Genomic DNA, 19759 nt, shown 5'->3' with positions numbered 1-19759 from the left:
CAGCAGCTCCAGATGGCTGACCACTAAAGACAGGATTGGTGCCATCTAGGCCAGACAACTGAGCATTAAGTTACTTGCCCTGACATGGTTCTATTCAGAAAAACCAGACTTCCCTTCAGATTTTCCTCCTTTCAATTACTCATGTAAATTTTAGTGGCTTATATGAATAAAGAACCAAACACAAAAGTGCAGCAGATGAAGGTCCCCCACAGGTGATACAGGTGCTTTGTGCACTCCCTGTTGCACCTGAACTGGACTGTCTCTATGAGCTTGTAGGATTTTGCATGGACTGGAATGCTTTTGGGGGTGCCAGAGACCTGTTCAGCATGAAAGGATCACTAATTCCTGCATCATTTTAGGGAACTGGATACTGATCAGAGTCAGGAACAGCCTTTCTCACAGCTCTGCCTGTCACCTAGACCATGTCACTTTAGGAGAGGGTTTATGGTCTCTTCCCATTTGATCTTGTCTGTTCTGACCAGGCAGGCTAAGTGACATCTCTGCCCTGCCTTTTGCACAAGACCTGGCAGAAAGGGCCTGTGCCTGTCCCTGCTACAGCACACAATAAATACTTAGAAGGGAAATCTGTCCCTCTGCTCCAGATTAGGTTCTAGTAACCAGAATGTTTTGCTTCGGGGCCTGGAGCTGAAATTGCTAAATAACAGGCAATGCTGGCTGAACATTTTGAGCTTAGGAATTTTGACTGCTTATTGCTAAAAGCCTCAAACAATTTGCTGTTCCCCAATTAGCCACTTTTCAATTACATTCCAGTTGGGTCCCAGCAATTTGCCAAGGCAGATGTTTGTGGGAGAACACAGAAGGCAGAGTGATGCCAAATGAGTTTTTATTAGGTGGATTTTCAGAAGAAAAACTCATTCCACAAATAAGAAGTAGGAATTTGAGTATATCAGCAGTTGTGGGACTGCAAGGAAGCCCTGAACCAGTGAAGTGTACCTAACTCTGAGCACTTGAGTAAATTTGTCTATCTTGAGACGAGTGCTTAAGTGTGTGTTTAAATTAAAGTTAATTATTGCTGTTGAAATTGGTGAAATTACTTCCATGCTTTTAAAACAGAGCTTGAATACTTTGCTGAATATTAATAGGAAACACATAACAGATTAATTTCACATAACCACAGAATCACAGAATGGGTAGGGCTGGAAGGGACCACAGTGGCTCATCTGCTTCCAACCTTCCTTGCTCAAGCAGGGTCATCCCAGAGCACAGGCACAGGATTGTGTCCAGATGGTTCTGGAATATCTCCAGTGAGGGAGACTCCACAGCCTCTCTGGGCAATCTGTTCAGGGCTCAGTCACTGCACAGGAAAAAAGTTCTGCCTCATGTTCAGAACTTGCCAGGCTTTGGTTTATTTCCTTCCATGGGATTCCACAATCCTTTCTTTAAAAGTATGCAAGCAATTTGATCAATTTCAACAGCAATAATTAGCTTGTGTTATATATAATAAAAAGAAAATACAGAGATAATGCAGTTATCTGAAGTTGAGCACAAAAATGAGGTTTGAAAAACACAATTTGAAATGTAGTGGGGAGAAGGAAAAAAGAGAGGTATAGGGAAAATGGGAGAAAAGTCTTGAAGAGTGGGGGGAGTGGAGAGAAGGAAGCCTTCAGGTGAACAACAGCCTTTTAGCTTTGGACATACGCACACCACTTGTTTCCATTTGTTTAGGTTTACTGGGTACAAGCCAGGGATATGCAGACAGTCAGATGATGTGATCCTCACACTGAAACTCCTCATTGGAGCAGTCCCTGCCATCCTCATCCTTTTAGGTTTGCTCATACTCTTTTTCTACCCCATCACTGAAGAAAGTCGGAAAGAAACAAAGCTTGCCCTTGAAGAGTTAAGGTAAGTTTGGACTGGCAGTAAAACAGCAGCAACAGCCCTACAGCAGCTCTTAATCATACTGGGAAAATTATTGTTGTAATGAATCCCTATATGCCTTACAACAAAATAAAACAATGTGCTCTTAGTCAAATTATTGACAGAATGGTACCATGACATGTTCCAGTATCTCTTTTTTGTAGTGCACTACAACCTGCTTAGAGGGCTATTTATCAGAAATTTCAGCTGCTGTATTTACATTTTCTCTGGAGTGGCTCACAAAGCACTATTGTGGTACATTGTTTCAGGCCAGAAATGAGGAATATTCTACATAGATTAAATTTGTGGGGGTAATGTGAATAGCTACAATTTACTTTAATATATAAGAAAATGTTATGTTGTTGACTGCATTCTTGGTGTTTATGGGATACAAGAAACATCCAAACCATTTAGAAGTGTAGGCAGAAAAGATTGTGGGAGAAAAAAAGAGGTCAGCTTTGAGCTATTCTTTCCCTTTTTACTCTGTCACTCCCTTCCTCCTTTTTGCTCCTTCTCCAAGGAAAATCTTGTCTAGCTCAAATTCATGCACCTCTGTCAACTCTTGAGGACATCCGTAAGGAGAGTCCTAGCAGACTGATGGATAAAATAACAATAAATAGGTTGTTCCTTTGTCTTGGTTTTATTATCTTGATTTACTGGAATTGGAAACTGATTTCCATGCTAAGAGGTCCATTCCAGGACCTAAGCAAGGGTGGCTGGGACCACTTCATGCCCTAAAATATCTAAGATATGTGCATGGGGTTGGCAGATATGACAAAGGCCTCTGTGCAGACTGGAGGGGACAGGGTAAACAATCTGAAATGGGACTGGTTCCTCTGTTCAGGAGCTTCAGTCATTGTCCAGAGCAACCACACCTTGCTGGGGGCTCTCAGCTGTTTGAGATTGCCAAACTCAGCTCAGCGAGTCAGCAGTGAAAGCCACAAGTGTGTTCATGTTTCATTTGTTCTGCTTTTCCCAGGAGGAGCCACCAAAGCACGGAGAACTTGGACAGCCATGAAAAGGACACCTCTGTCTGAAAGCTCTGAATGCAGTGGCTTTCCAAATACAGACTCACATCCCACCAACAACTCTGTGAGAGTTTTCTAGGTCATTTCTCTGCTCACATTTTACCAAAAAGGACAAAGGATGATTCTGACATAGCCAGTAATAAAATGAAGAGAGGGCACCATTGTGCAAATATACACCTAACCCCATGCACTGTGCTAAAAAAGACATTACACGTGTTCAGAAATGCAAGCTATTGGAGGCTTGGGTATTTTGATTGGTTTTTTTTCAATGATTAATGGGAAGCTCTGGTCTTGTTCATGGGAGATTTTATGCATTTGTAACTTAAGAGGAAGAAAAAAGACCAGAGAATCTTTGAAGGTTCTGAATTGGAAAATACCCTCTGAAGGGTCATTGAGTCCAATTCATGATGCACCATACAAATATTAACTCACAATATACTTCACCCTTGGGGGCTGGGGTGGATTCTGAGCACAATCTCTATCTGTAACTTGCACACTCTTGTGTTTGGAAAGCACTTGGGAACTTGAAGTATACTATATGAAGTTGGGATTTATTTTGTTTTGAAATTAAGCAAATCACTCATGCAGACCTATTTTGCAGATTTTTTTTATATTCTTGAAAGAGATTTTGAGGTAATCTAAGTTAATAGATGCTATAAGAAGTAGAACCCTGAATTTCCTGTTACTGATGTTTCTTGCTTCTGAAACCTGTAAACTGATCTTTGTCAGAGAATGAGAACTTTGCATTTTCAAAATCAACATCTCCCATGAAGATATGAAAAATCAGAAGTTCCTTCCAAAAATTATGTAATTCAATTTTCTTTAAATTTTGGTCTTTAACTAACCACCATACCCATTTCTCACATGGTGTAGGCTCTCTGCCTCACACAAAAAACATGGCATGGGTATTAATCTCAGCTTGCACCTATTTTGTAATAATGAGGCTCCACCAGTCTTTTAAATGGTGATTTTTTTTTTTCAGTCATGGATGTTATCATGCTTTAGATACATCAGCTCATTTCTATTATAGATTTGTACTGTTGAGCACACTTTTAAATTAAAGACACACCTAATCTCAGGCACCTTCTGGGGCACTGAAGTTCAGACCTGTTCATTTTTGGTTTCTGTGGTGGTTCCAGAGACTGGCTCCAAGCTAAAATGGTGGGACTCTGAAGACATATCTAAATCTGGAAGGGAGAGTGAGGAATTCAAGAGTTTAGTTCACCTTGAAGAAATTAGCAATGCAAGACAAGACATGAATTTCATCCCACTGCCTTCCCTGTGTGACTCTGTGAGTGCCTTTTTGCTGTACCAGAAGTGCCTTTGGAGGACAGGCTTGCTGCTGTTCAGGAACACCTGCAGCAAGGGCCACCTGAGATTTGCTCAGGGCCATCTGGGAGTGGCTCACAGTGCTGGGCTGGAAAATTGGGAAAGATTTTGCTGAAGGACACTGGGATGTGAAATCACGGAGCGTGCAACCACGGAGCATCTCGTGTTTGATACTGAAGCCTTGTCAGGCAAATTTGAAGTCAAAGGCCTTATGAACTGTCCTCAAAATGTTTAATTATGAGGGAGCTTCTAAGGGTATGTTTTGAGTGTGTGTGGGTATGAGTTAACTTCATTTAAGATTTCTGTTGACTTGCCATGTAAAGCTGGGGGTTTTTGTTTTCTTCCTTGTTTCAGCTTTTGGACAAACCAAGATATGTATGCCTGGGGCATATGTGTTTACAACAATAAAAACCATAAGCCGGTTTACAATTTTGAGTCTGATGGAATTTGAAATAGCAGATTTACTGCACTTTGAAGTAGGTAAGTTATGTAGCAATATCACATAGCTCCAAAACATCACAGAGAACAGTTTGGGGCATTCAATTTATTCTGTAATATTTGTGTATTTCTGAATAGCCACGTTTAAAAATAACCAGAAGGCTCAGTAAAGGCTGTTAATGTTTTTTAATGACTTATGTTTGCGGCTACTATAAACCTGTAGCTACAAGGCAGTGGGTCTGTGTCAGTTTGTATTAACTGAACACTCAGCCCAGTGATAAAAGGGCTGCAGAAAATGCTGGCTGGGGTTGAGTGAAGCCATTTGAATGTGACTTGCAATACTATTTCTAGATCAGTTGTGCAGTTGCCTCTAAAATTGCATAACACCCAGTCTGAATTCAGACTCTTGGAAGGTAAACTTGGCTGATTGTAAACTGTTTTCTTCTTCTCCAGAGAGACGTGATCTTTATCTCACTGAAATATACTCAGTCCTCACTTTGCATATGGTACCAACAGGAACTGCCAAAAGAAAAGATAAAGCTTCTGTAGATTAAGTGAAGCAGACTATTTTTATATTTTGAAAATCTCATTATTTTATTTCATTATCAGAAATATAACGTTGATGTAATTTTGTTGAGAAAATGGGTGTATTCTTGCAAGTCAGAAGAATGGAGGATTAAGTGCAGGATAAGATTATTTTTGTACGTTTCTTTTCTTAGACTCAACGTTGGTGCAGTAAAATGAAAGAGATTTATATGTCTCTTGTCAGTTTTAAATGATGTGTATGCCTTATGCATGTTCAGAACACGTGACTGAAATAAGCAATTTTTTATGTTGACAAGCATTCAGATTAAATGCTAATCTAATGTAAACCTCTTGCCTTCTCACTGACTGGCAGTAACAGGGGCCAGGTTTAATTCCCAGGGGTTCTCCTTCAGGTAATATCCAGAAACATTAATAAGAATATGGGAGACTGGATTAAACCAGCTGGGTGCATAAGGGACGGCACTTTCCCACCTGCACATAGGCAATTCCAGCAAATATGGGAAGAAAGACAAGGATAACAGAGTGGTGTGTCACTGGGTATTGCTCTGTAAGCAAACCATGTCCAATTCCTTACTGAAGTGTAGTGAGGGCAGCCCAAATCTTCCATACTGGGCTGGTTACTGGCACTCAATAGCTGAGCTGGTCACCAGTCAAAGAATCATGGAATCTCTTCAGTTGGAAAAGACATTTAAGATCATCAAGTCTAACCATCAACTCAGTCTTCTCTTCCAGTTTCATTGCTTTTCCTGCCTAACAGCAATGCTGACACCTTCCAAGGTTTCCCCACCTCCCCAAAGGTTCCTGCTGGTGATCAGGTAACTCCATACCCAAGCTGCTGTTCCCACCAGGCACTGGTGGAGAGGGTTGCTGTTGGCCACCAGCTGTGCCTCTGTGTTCACCTGCTGCCTCACTGTCCCCTGCCTGCCCCTGAGCTCACTGACCGACCTTGGCTTAGCTGGATCAGATCCCTTCTGCCAAGTCCCCCACGTTAACAGGTGGGCACCACCTTGGACATCTGTCCCTGGGGAGTCTCTGAAGGCCAGGGCCTTCTGTGTCAGGTCACTGGCTTTTCAGGAAGAGCTCTGAAGATTTGAGTACTAATTCCTTAAGTCACTCCTGAACCTGAATTGCTGCTTGATTCAATCCCTGCTGCATCCTCTCATCTTTATTCACCTTCAGCATTCCGAGCAAAGTAGTTGAAGAGGAAAATGTTTTGAAGCAAAGTGCTTTTGAGTTCTGAGTTTGTTTCCAAGTACCATTTGTTCATTTACTTCTCTTCTTGCCTTTCTGGGCTGTAGACAGAAAACATAGAGTTAAATTAATCTTGTTGAGAGGAGGAGTTTCCACCAAGGAAACTTGGATCCTTTCAGACCTGGTATCTGTTGTTCAGCTGTAAGATGAAGAAGAGAGGGCAGGTTAGCTCAAAGTCCCATCCAATAGATTACAGCAGTTTAGTGGTCAATCACATACATCATATGAATTTCATATCATAGTTGTGTAAAAACAGTCTCAAAGTGTTACAGTAGCCTTTTCCTTAAGAAATCTTCTGGACTGATAGAAAGCTCAGTTGGACTCATACAACGGGTGAGTGCAGGAGGGAATTTTGTTTTCATGCAATTTCACTGAATGTTTGGGGTTTTTTTTTAACTTTCTGCAATTCAGAAAGTTAGCTACTCAGCAAGAGTGCTGGGTGTTATGGTTACAAGAATGTGTATATGCTGTAGGCTTAAAGTATGAAATCAGATGGCTTTCACTTCACAAACAGCAAACCTGCTGCACAAGCCAGATGCTAACTCACTGAGAAGCTTCATTCAGAAGATGAAGCAGCAGCATGTGTCCCAAGGCAGAGGACGAAACTTTTTGCTATGTAGCACCTGAGAATTTACAGTCTCTGAAGACATAAACTGACACAATAGATCTGAACAAAGAGAGGACACTTTTAAGCTGTGGTGCTTTTCTGAGGGGTTGGTCCTCAGTACCACTTTTAGAGGCATTACAGAGAGGCAGCCTCCAAGCCCAGCTGGAGAGCAGCAGAACTGCTGGATGGTAGAGGAACATGTGTTTGCTCTGGAAGTGTGGAAGCAGAAATAAACTTTATTTCCTGTTCTATTTCTCACTCCAAATTATCTTAGATGAGACTGAATTTCAGGTACACCATTCAGATGTCTGTCCTCACTTTTGCTGTGCTCTGCTGTACATGATGAGGAAGAGTTGCTCAGGTCTCATGGAACTGATGATGGCCGTTTGCTCAGCTTCACTGATAAAGCTCCACTTTGGAGGCCCAGCACCCATCCCGTGCCAGCCTGTTTTTGCTGATGTACATGGCATCATCTACATTCAGAAAAGGATCAGAAGAATTTCCCTCTCACCTTTCTCCATCATGGAATTTCATCTGTTTCACCTAGAGGATGTTTTTGTCTGCCTAGGGCTTGTCACTGCGATGATGTAACAGGTTTACATTGGCGGAGAAGTTTCTGTTCAAACTGGCTGAAGCCCATGAGGACTTAACTTCCCTTGTGTTTCCAAAATAAACTCACCCTCTGGTCACCTTCAAAGTCATAGAATAGAATCTGCACATTTCCACATCCAGCAGGTTCAACAATTCCCACAGTTGCTGGACGTGTTGGATCATGAGTGTCGGTGCATGGAAGTACCTGCTGACATCAGTGTGGGATGAAGCAGAACTGCAGCCACCCCAAACTCCTGGCAAAGTCTCAGCTGTACTGAGCTGGCCTAGCAGAGAGAATGGGCAACTCCAGAATTCTCAAAGGGACTTGTAGGCATGAAGGAAAAGCCATAAGAGAAGAGAGATTGCTAAAACCTGCAGTCTTCTCTTAAGGTTTCTTGGATTAGGCTTGGTACTTTTTCCAACTATTTGGCCTTCTTTTAACATTCAGCTTTGGTGAAACTCATCCCATAAGTTTAGAAATAGCACTTTGATTTGAAATCAAGCAGCCCTGAAATACTTGGGTGTGTTAGTTGATGAGAAGCTCAACATAAGTTGACAATATGTGCTCAGAGCCCAGAAAGCCAAACGTGCATTAATGTGCTTTTGTTGTGCATCAGTGCGCCAAATATGTCCTGGGCTGCATCAAAAGCAGCATGGACAGAAGGTGAGGGAGAAGTCCTGTGAGAACCCACCTGAACTCTTGTGTCCAGCTCTGGGGCCCCAATATATGAAGGACACAGACCTGTTGGAGTGAGTCCAGGGGAGGCCATGATGATGCTCTGAGGGCTGGAGCAGCTCTGCTGTGGAGACAGGCTGAGAGAGCTGGGGCTGTTCAGTACGGAGAAGAATCAGGGGAGGCCTTAGAGCTTCCAGTGCCTACAAGAGAGCTGAAGAGGGAATTTTTAAAAGAGCATGTGGTAATAGACAAGGGGGAAATGGCTTTAAACTGAAAGAGAGCAGGTTTAGTTTACACATTGGGAAGGAATTACTTTCCATGAGGGTGGTGAGGCACTGGCACAAATTGCTCACAGAAACTGTGAATGCTTCATCCCTGGAAGTGTTCAAGGCCAAGCTGGATAGGCTTGGAGCAACCTGGTCTAATAAAAGGTGTCCCTGCCTGATGTCGTCTTATTGCAGGGGTTCCATAGTGTTGTCTCCTTATTGCAAAAGTTTCATACCTTCTGTTTCTCTTGGGCATCTCCTCAGAGCACTGCCGCCTTCTTCACAAAGTGGCCAACTGACTTCAACTCCTCTCGCAAGCAGCCACCCCACTCTTTTATAGCACTCTTCTTCTCATTGATTACAGCTGTGGCCTGTTAAAGTCAGGCCTGTTCCTAATCTTTGCTAATTGGCCCAGCTGCAACTCCTTAGGGGTAAGATTACTTTCTACACTATCTTTATTTTCTTATATTCTATCCCCCTACACTTGCCCACAGCAGGGGTTGGAACTAGATGATCTTTCAGGTCCCTTCCAACCCACATGATTCTGTGATTCCATTAAATAAGCAAGTCCCTCAACTTAAGAATTTTATTCTTCCAAGATTCCTAGGATTATATTTCAAATGCGGTATTTGTCCACATGCACAGAGCATACCATGAAGAGCCAGTGTAATCTGTTGACCAAACTATTAACAGCTTTTAGCAGGTGTCTTGCCCTTGCTGTGTCTGCTCCACTTACCCTACATGGCACTGCCCTGTGCACAGGTAAGCCCTTGGTACTCACCTGGGGAACTGGAAGAACTCCACAGGTCTGTTTGGTACAATCTGAGGCTGAGCACACTTCTGGTGGGAGACTTTCTCTTGTCAACCTAACACAAATAGGAACAATTCCAAAATAAGCAGCTGATTTTTATACACTCTTTGGCTACATAACAAAATTACAGAAGCAGCATTTGAGGCATAAGAAATTCAAAGTCAAGGTGTTCTGCAGAGCCAAGAGTGCTCAGCCCTGACCCTCTCCTCCCATGGGTTAGTGGGATGTTGGAATCAGGAACAGGCATGAGAAAGGACTGTCAGGCAGCTGTGAAGAAACATGGGCCGTCCCCAGCATCCAGCCTGCTTTGAACCCACACCCAGTGGGAACAATTCCAAAATAAGCAGCTGATTTTTATACACTCTTTGGCTACATAACAAAATTACAGAAGCAGCATTTGAGGCATAAGAAATTCAAAGTCAAGGTGTTCTGCAGAGCCAAGAGTGCTCAGCCCTGACCCTCTCCTCCCATGGGTTAGTGGGATGTTGGAATCAGGAACAGGCATGAGAAAGGACTGTCAGGCAGCTGTGAAGAAACATGGGCCGTCCCCAGCATCCAGCCTGCTTTGAACCCACACCCAGTGCTGAGGTGTCAGTGACTTTCTGGTAAGGACAGGTGTAATCATGGTCCACCTTTTGATGAAAGAGTGACCATTACTGAGAAGACATGATATGTAAAGGATTGAGTCCTAAACTGCCAAAATATTTCACTTTGTTTTCCTTCTTCCCTGTTCATCAAAACTCTAACTTGTAGTTTCACCACTCAATGCTGAGTGCTCTCTGCAGCTTTTGCTAGTGTTGTATCTTTAATACTGTGTTTTTGTGGATATATTTTGTTTGACAGCGGCTAAATTTCCAAATAGGCAATAAAAAAAAAAAGGAGATTATCTTTGTCCTGAGACAGCAGCTCCAATTCTATAATCTAGCTGCTTGATGCCTTCTCACACAGTAAGTGCCACTGTGAAAGCCTGATAAACTGCTTAAAGTTATCATGCTGTGATTTTATGGGGAGCAATCTTGGATTAGTCTTTTCTTCAGCGCTGCAATCATGTTACATAAACTTGTGCTTACATAAACTTTTTCTACATCTCCTCATTGCATTTTCGGTCTCACTACAAAAGCCCATAGAACATTTTCTTCTGTCAGACTTTAGCTGGATGAGACATGTGGCAACCACTTCCCCAAATCCAGAGATGGAAGCAGAGAAGTGTTATGGGCAGGTACAGGAGGGGAAAAGGATCTTGCTTCCACACAATATGGATATTTCTCATAATCCTATTTTGTCCCAAACTCCATGACCTTCCACTGGTGCTTACAACAGTGCAAACCCAGGTGCACTCCTAAACAACACCTGCGCAATATTTCAGGCTTTGGCAGAAAAGAGGAAATGGGAGACATTGCAGCATTTTCAAAGATTTCTTTATTATCCAAGTTTACTATTATCTAAAACCACCAATGTATTAAAGACCAAGATGGAAACTTGAGCTCAGAAACCTGTAAGAATGCACATTTTCAACCTCATCTGTACCTCAAGAGACATAGTTAAAAAACACTGCTCAGTATAAAAAAAAAGTTAACATTTCCAAGGATCAAATAAATAATTTACAATGCAACAAAAATTATAGAAATTGTACAGACATTTGAGACTGTTGGTAATAATTTGCAGTCCCATACAGTAAACATAAAAGCCTCCCATCATCAGAGAGGTATTGCAAAACCACTGCCAAAAACTACATTTTATTGCTGGGTTGTTCTGAAGGGCTGATGCTGTCCAAGGTCTTGGAGGAGCAGTCCCTCAGTACTTCCACAGAACTGGTGATGTCCAGGCTTTCAGAAGAAGTGGATCTACACCCCTGTGTGGAACTGATGATGTCCAGAGTTTTGGAGGAGTGGGCACTGTAGCCTTTTGCAGTGGCATCTCTGATGAGGATCTCCTGTGTGGATGTGAACATTAACGGGACGAAGCCCTCGCTGTCTGCTGTGAGGACGATCCAAGAGGAACCTGGGAAGACAAGCACATGGCTGTTGATAAATCTTTGTGTAATTAGGGTACCTTTAAGGTAAAAATTAAATTTCTTTTAGAATTAAATGCTTCGGTATATTTACAACTTTGTAGAAAAGAAAAAGTATGAAAATATACAGGTTGTACAATCTCAAAAATAAAGGACACTTGGCAACTATGATGGATTTTGACATTAGGAGAGGAGACAATAATAAATGCTTCAAATGAGGAGGAGGATTGAAATTCTGAGCAGAATTCATAAGCATCCACACTTGATTTTAATTAGGTATTGATAAGCTACTTCACAGTGCTAAAGCTATGCAGATACTATAAAAAGCAGATATTTAGTAAATTAAATGACAAATTATTGTAATAAAGACAATTTAGAGATTGCTTTTATTACATAATTTCCCTATACTTAATTCCAAGAAATACAAGGAAGGAACACTTCACAATACTGTACAAACCCAAAACCTCTGGGCCATTTGCTATTTGACTTCATCGCTAGTTTTTTTTGTCTACAATTTGAATCTGAAACCCTGACTTCTGCCAACATAAATAAACTAGAAAATTTTTATATTTTTATCCATTAAGCTGATAAAGCAAGAAAATAGAGCTCACGAGGGGTAAGGGAATTCAGAGGAGCCTTTCCAGCTGTTTGTAAATTTGTATTATGTAACTTTACGTCACAAGTAACGTCACAAGAAGATTGTAGCTTAAAAGCACACAACCATCTAATCTTTTGGCTTAATTTGGACCAAACTTGAAAATCAATACAACTCAGGATTTGAAAATACCATTTCTACTTTGCATCTGTATATTTCAAACAAAGATACTCCCTCTAGAATTCTTTAGGAGAAATAAAACTTGGACAATGGCAAGAACAGCAGCCTTAGGCTTTGGGATGGCTGCCCAGCGATCTGCAAGCAGGGGGAGAGCAGATACAGGGGGCAAGTAGATGGAATATAGCACAGGGAATACCTGGAGCAGTGGGAAATCATACCCCAAAGTGTGTTTTCTACTTCTGCCCAGAGTGAGCCACTCAGAACTGACATGTACACAGACACATGGAATGGGCACAGCATGAACTGGAAACAGCAGAGGAGAACACGGCAGGAGGAGAGGCAGTTTTCCTCACAGCAAAACCTGATGTGAAATGCACTGCTGAAGTGTACAGAGCTGCTTCTGTGCTACCGGATTTCCTACAGCAAGTCTAGATGCTGAAGCCACAGATTCAAATAGAGAACACTGTACTCCCAAATCAGTCAACCCTACTCTCCTTGCTACTCAGACTTCTCTCTATAGAGCAGCTGAAAACAAGTAAAACACTGGCTGAAAGCAATTTTCCTGTATAACTAGTTACTTGATAAAGGCATCAATATGTAAGTTTGCCCTTCTTTTTTTTTAATAATGAAAAGACTCTTCTCAGTAAAAGAAGAATCAGAGAAGAATTTTCACATTATTAGAAAAAACAAAAGGCAAAATTTTATTCATCTTTCATTATTTATTTCTTGGGTTTTTCCCTGGATGGAATGTGCATATTGCTATTGCTCACTAAGAATGACACACAGAACCACAGAATGGTTTGGGTACGAAGGAACCTTAAAGTTCATCCAATTCCACTCCCCTGCCATGGGCATGGACACCTTCCACTAGACCAGGCTGCTCCAAGCTCCATCCAACCTGGCTGTGGGACACTTCCAGGGATGGAGCAGCCACAGCTTCTCTGGTAAGGTGTATGAAGTGTTTTAGTCTTGGATAATCCCAACATACCGTGCTGCATTTCTACAAGGGAGAGGTTGAATATCTGCTGCACGATGCTTAGGCGGAGTTTACCACCACAGAGGAGAACAGCCCGACTTTCATCTGCATCACTTTTGGAAAGCTGCCTCTGAAAATGCAAGCAACAGTCATTAGCTACTGTGATGTATAGTTAAAATGGCATTAATCACAACAGGATCACAGACGTGTCTTCAGTGGCATTATTTACAGAAAGTCAAATGCTTCACACATTCAGGCCCATTTGCAAGATTTATCCTTTGAAGTCTCAGCTGTCAAAGTGTTCATGAGTGACAGCAGCAAGGAACAGTGCTTATCCAGCACGTCAGAACAGGGGAGAAAATCATGCACTGCTGCTGGAGTGCATGAGCTTCATCCACAGCACAATCCTCATCCCCATCCTTCCATCTGTGAGGGACTTCCCCAGGGAGCTTGTAAAGCTTCAAGTTTTCTACCCTCACCTTTCCCCACCCATCCCTGAACCAAAACTTCAGAAGTGAGAACTCCTACTCATGAATGCTGGGGTGAGGAACAGACTCACAAGTCAGAAGGGCTTATCTGTCCCACCCCAACCATCACTGCCCCAAGCCTTAAATCCAAAAAGCATCTTCAAAGAATATGCCCAGTTGGGCACAGGAAGGCATTCTTTAAATCTGTTATTACAATTATTAAATGTTTACAATGGAAAACAGTGAAGAGAGTGAGGGAATATGATCTAGAACTTGAATTCAATGCTACAAAAGTTGGGACTTTTTTTCAATAATAAAGCTTAAAAGTAAGAGGTAATTGAAAGGAAAATGGCAGGTTAAATTACTTTGAATATTGACTAAAGTTAATTAATCTGAATTCTAGAAATGACATAGTAGATCTCTGCCAGGTTTTGATAATCAGGTAATTTACCCTTTCTAGCATGAGATTTGCAAGGGCAAATCTTTCAGCCAAACAATGTGTTTTTCATGTGAAATTTCACTTTAAATCCATTTTTAAGCCATGTTAATGGAATTATCTATAGTGTCCCTAAAGGTCTCTTTCCTCCTTGGATGGTGCTCTCAATGCTAATTAGCAACATTTCTGTTTCAAAGCCAGGGCAATTTGCTTTTGTTTCAGTCTCCATTATTTTAGTTTTCCTCACAGGAGAGCGGGAGATCGATACCAATTCCCACACATGGAAATCTTCACTTGTCTAAATTTCTATACAGAAAGCTTTAGATGTTGCCTAGGAAAAGCATTCCCTTCCTAGATCTCTATAAAGGGCTTTAATTCTGCAGCTGGGCTGCAATATGTGAGTCCTCTGGAGTCCCAGCAGCCTCACTGCAGAGCTGAGGGGTTTGGCCCAGTGTGAGGTGGGGCAGGGAGCTGCACATTCCAGGATATCCCACTGCTTTAAAAACACTGGAAGCCTGCAGAGTAATGGGATTTATAACCATATATAACTACCTGCAGGAACAGGATGGAAATCTAATCCTACTGACTGTTATTTGAGCATTACAAAGAACATACAGCCATAAACAGGTTTCACCATTAAGGCTTCCAATATTAAAATTACCTGGCAGGTGATTTTAATAAATGATGGCTCCTGAGAAGATGGGTACACTGGAAGATTTCTCTTCCCAGATTTTAGCAGCTCAGTTAATTCAGAAAGATGGTGCTGCAATTCTGTGAAGTTACCAGACAATTTTTCCACATTTCTCAAAAAGTAACTCGCCTCCTTCTCACTGAACAGGTTATTCTTGTAAGAATTGGATATTTTGGAAGCTGCCTCATGCTGCCTTTTTGGGGACGTTGGCCTGTTTGAAGCATTAGACAGTGCCACGCTCCGATTAACTGGCTCAGCATCCAGAGTCTCAACAGCTGGAGGAAAATTCATGGAAATCTTTTTCTCTTTGAAGTCACTGATGTTCAACACCAAGTTTTGCTCATAAGCAGGACTCTTGATTTCTTCAATGAGCTTCCTTCGGCTTGTGGGGGACTGGAGGGCAGAGCGATCTGGAATCAGGAGCCCACGGCTGAGTGGGTGGACATCTCTAGAGGGATCATGAGTAACACTGGAAGGGTTCAAACTGGAGCTGCCATCAGCTGACACAGCCTTTGAAGGACACACTTCAAGTATCAGTTCTTTAATCATCAATCGGATCATGTATTTGTCTGATCTTGAGGAAGGAAGAAAAGCAGGGTCAGAGAATTTTTGTCTTCCAACCAGTATCAGTAACAATTTATTGGTCAAGAAGCATAACCCCTTCGGCTTCTCGCTTTTCTCTAGCTGAATTTGTTGAATATTGGGTAAATTGGATGAAGTCAGTGAATAGACTAAAATAACATTACAAGTATTGGAGGCAACAGATACAGTTTGAGTTTTGGAGTCAAAAGCCATTATATCAGGAACAAGAATGCCTGGGATGCTCACTTTTTTAGTAGTGGTAACCTTTCTTTCAAAAGTCACCAAGATGAGGTGCGAGGAATCCTGGCCACTTCCCGTCAGGTAATCCTTGGGCCTCAGGTGAAGGAGAGGGCTGGAATCAGCACTCTGCTTGCTAGAAAGTATGTGAGTTAGATCCACAGGAGATGTAACTACAGACAAGGGCTTCTCAGACTCCAGTGACTTCTTCCCCCCATCCAAAGAATACTCTTCCTCCCCACACAAGCTGGACTGCGAGGGGAAGGACTCGGTTTCAACGCTTGATGGAACTTCGAAGGCAACACCAGCATTTAAGCCACAGATCTTGTCCAGAGGGAGCTCAGTGGCAACAGCGACTTGTAAATTCTGCGTGGCTTCCACGGCGCAGATGTAGCCTCCCACATCAAAGATTGGGCAAAAAGAGCAAGCGCTGAGTGTTTTCTGAGCATCGTCCCAAATGTAGGAATGGAGGGCACTGCCCACCCCCACAACCAGGCGGTTGCCCTCCTTGGTCCAACAGGCACAGTGGATGAGCCCGCTGCCCTTGATGTCCGCGTTAATCCTGGAGCTGTCGAGGTGGACAGAGGGCAGGACAGAGGCGTCCCGGGTAGTCAGCACGGCCAAGACCTCCTTGCTGGGATGCCACACGCAGCCCTGGGGGAGCACGGGGTAGGGCTCGCTGATGTCACACACCTGGGAAACCAGGAGCTTGTTCCTGTCAGCACCGTTGAAGCAGAGCTGCCAGATGGTGATGTGCTTCTTGTGCTGCACGGCCAGCAGGGCCGGCGCCTCGGCGGGAGAGGGGCCCCAGTAGAGCCCGTGCACGTGCTCAAACTGCCCCACCACGCTGGAGTCGCCGAAGGTGGGCTCCCCGTTGTGCAGGTGCAGCGCGGTCAGGATCACCTGCTTGCCGTCCGTCCAGGCCAGCCCGTGCACCGGGTGGATGGCCTGGTGCAAGGCGTTGAGGCCGGTGCGCAGGAGCTTCGCCTTTCCCAGCTCCATGGCTTTCAAAGTGGAACATCTACACAGACAGAATGAGAAGGAAAAATAAATTATTCTAGAGGACAGTACCTGGATAATTACTTAGCTTATGACCCTGCCAGTGCTGGACTCTTCCTTCCAGTGAAGTCAATATAAACATAATGTTCACCTATGCTTAATTCACAGCCCAGTAATTTTTTTGTTTATGATGTTTCCACTATGAAATGCAATTTTAAGAGGAAGAAACTTTGCTGTTTCTATAGGCTTACCGTCAGATTTCTGCTGCATTTTCATCACATGACCAGTCCTTTCATTCTAATCAGTAACTTGCTGTTCTCAGAATATTTTCTATTTACTTCAATATCAACAATTCTCAAAATATTGCTGCTCACTCTCAACTTCCCGGAGCACTTGTGGTCAGATAAAGTCACCCCTTACAAGTATAACCAAGCATTAATGTATTATCTACAAATCTGATCTTGTATTAAGCATGTGAGAATGAGGCATTTGGATGGTTATCCCAGAAAGCTGTCTAAGAAAGCAAATGCAATTTTGAAAAGAATTAGGATGAGAGCGGATTTTTCTGAGGAAATGAAAGAAAAAAGAATTTAAAAGAAGGCATACACAAGGCATCAACACTTGGGAAAACTTCAGGATTTTACACTAACTTCTAGTTTTTGAGCTGTGAGCAATCCCTACTCCGTGCACAAAAGCCAGTTCAAAGGAATTGATGGTTTCCTAATTTCAGATCTCCACAAAATTTGGCTCAGATGTAAAGCCATGGCACAGAATGAGTTGCAGTTTTAGTTAGAAACACAAAGAACAAGAAGAAAGTTGTTTGAGACTAAAAACTGTCAAACTGGAAAAGTTTATCACAATGTGCAGGGCCTTGGCACCACTCAGTATTTTAATTATTTGTGGATGAATCTAAACTCGTAGGAAGAGGATTGCAAGAATGGATTTCAAATATAAAAACTGTATAGAAAGTTATGTTATTATGACCAAAGTAACTTCTTCTCAACCTAATAACAAGTACAAAACAATATACTTAGTAAAAAAAAAAAAACAAAACCTGCCAACTTGGATACGTCTCCAGGAATAATTCCCTAGGTAGAGGTATAGCAAAAAAGGATGTGGCTTACAATGAATCACAAGCTGAATATTTCAGTAATGTGAGATATGTTGCAAAGTAAGAATAATTCATTCTGGAATGTTTTAAGAGGGATGGAGATACACAAGGGAGATAATTGCCCTACTTCCTCATTGCTAACAGCACCTCCACTGAACCTACTTCTGAGTTCAAGATGATAGAAATGCCCGACAAGGCTAAGGGATCAGAGAAACACAGGAGGTGGGTTCTCTGTCTGGAGAAGACTGTGAGTGGGAACCAGAGAACATTCACCAGCCCAGTGACATTAGATCCATCCACTGGTCTCCAGGTATACTCTGGACAGGGCATGATAATAATCAGCTTAGTTTCAACAAAGATTTAGGTCAGCTATTAAGGAAAAATTCTGACTATATGTGACAGCTTAGCATTGAAGCAGGTTACCTTGGAGAGGAGGGGAAGGTACTCCATGAATTTCATAATCTGTACGAGCCAATTAAGGAAATGTCTGTCAGGGATAAGTTTAAGTACACTGAATCCTGCCTCACAGGAGAGTACTCAAGATACTTCCAATGCAACTTCTCCACCATTTACCCGGCCTCTCCTCTATAACCAAACTCAGTCATGTTAAGCAGTGACCAGTTCCAGGAAAATTAACATTGGATGTTCCCTGTGCTCAGAACCCACACTGCTGGGCAATACTTACTGATGGCAGGGAGATGCGAGATAATGTGCCTCACAAGGCACTGAAAGATGCTAAAGCCTCCTGGGCCGTCTGGAGAGGTTCCTGTGTCACAACGGGCGTTTTCACTATCCCAGCTGCCCTGGAAAAGCAAAAAGAGCAAGAGTGGCCAGTGCATTCCTGTGCCCAAAGCCACACCGCCTCCTGCAGCGCCCGGCCCGGCCGCAGCTCCCCGGGCAGGTGTCACACCGCAGGGCAGGTGTCACACTACAGGCCGGGTGTCGGCGAAACGCGGTGTCCGTCCCACCCCCAGGGACAGAGGAGCCGCTGCAGGGACCCCCCTGCACGGAGCGGCCAAGGCAGCGGCGGCCCGGGAGCCCGCACAAACCTCCCGCCTGCGCCGCCGCTGCCTGCGCGGGCCCGCCCGCCCCGCTCCTCCCCGCCTCCCGCCGGCCCGCCCGTCGCCTCTCCGCCCCGCCGCGGCCGCGCTCACCCGCCCTGCCGGCGGCCCGGCCCGGCTCCGCTGAGGCGGCCCCGGGCCCTGCAGCCCCGGCGGCGCTGGGCTGTGGCGGGCACCGCCTTCCCGCAGGGCCCGGCCCGCCCCTCCTGCACCGCCCGGCCCAGTACAGCCCAGCTCCGCCCGGCCGCAGGGGGCGCCGGCTCTGCTCCGCCCGCCCGGCCGCTCTGCGGCGGCGGCGCTCTATGGCCCCGCGGGCGGGGCCTGCACGGGGTGGGCGCCTCGCACCGGTGCCGCCCCCGTTCCCCGCAGCGCCCCTGAGGGGCCGCCGGCGCTGGGGGGCGGCGGGAGGTGATGGGGGCTCTCAAATCAGAGCATGTCCGCAGCTGGGAGGCACCCAGGAAGACCATCGAGCCTAGCTCTTGTGCGCAGCACACCGCGTGAATCGCACCGTGTGCCTGAGAACGCTTCCTCAGCTCAGGCTTGGTGCTGGGACTGCTGCCCTGCGGAGCCTGTTCCAGTGGGCAGCCACCCTCTGGGTGCAGAGCCCTTTCCTGATATGCAGTGTAAACCTCCCCTGACACATCTCCATGCCATTCTCCCGGCTCCTGTCATTGCTTGCCAGGGGGATCAGTGTCTGCCCCTCTGCTGGCCCTCATGAGGATGTTGAAGATCACAATGAGATGTCCCCTCAGTCTCCTCCAGGCTGGACAAACCAAGTGACCTCAGCTGCTCCTCATAAGACTTTCCTTCCATACCCTTGCCATCCTTGTGGCCCTCCTTCAGATGTTCTTTTTATATTGTGGCTCTCAGAACTGCACATGGAACTCGAGGTGCGGCCACACCAGAGCAGAACAGAGAGGGACAGTCCCCTCCCTTGACCAGCAGTCAATGCTGTGCCTGATGCACCCCTGAGCATGGTTGGCATCAAGCAA

General features: G+C 44.2%; 2 protein-coding genes across 2 annotated transcripts in view; one reads left to right on the top strand and one right to left on the bottom strand.

Moving 5' to 3' along the window:
- Positions 1-4915, top strand: part of MFSD2B (MFSD2 lysolipid transporter B, sphingolipid) — a 39179-nt gene extending 34264 nt beyond the window's left edge. The window contains exons 13-14 of the mRNA XM_058801840.1: positions 1687-1863; positions 2858-4915. Of these exons, the coding sequence (XP_058657823.1) occupies positions 1687-1863; positions 2858-2915 (235 nt within the window). The 3' untranslated portion in view covers positions 2916-4915. The remainder of the gene's footprint in view (positions 1-1686; positions 1864-2857) is intronic.
- Positions 4916-10879: 5964 nt separating this feature from the next.
- On the bottom strand, positions 10880-16607 carry LOC131556012 (WD repeat and coiled-coil-containing protein). Its single transcript, XM_058802389.1, has 3 exons — positions 14748-16607; positions 13196-13313; positions 10880-11422 (listed from the first exon to the last, which is right to left on the bottom strand). The coding sequence occupies exons 1-3, from the start codon at positions 16596-16598 to the stop codon at positions 11151-11153; spliced, it is 2241 nt and encodes a 746-aa protein (XP_058658372.1). The 5' UTR covers positions 16599-16607; the 3' UTR covers positions 10880-11150.
- Positions 16608-19759: the final 3152 nt, after the last annotated feature.

This window comes from Ammospiza caudacuta, chromosome 3 (assembly GCF_027887145.1).
Source record: "Ammospiza caudacuta isolate bAmmCau1 chromosome 3, bAmmCau1.pri, whole genome shotgun sequence".
In the NCBI taxonomy this organism is placed as follows: domain Eukaryota; kingdom Metazoa; phylum Chordata; class Aves; order Passeriformes; family Passerellidae; genus Ammospiza; species Ammospiza caudacuta.
Note: the sequence above shows the minus strand (reverse complement) of the source record. Positions and strands in the feature narration are given on the sequence as shown.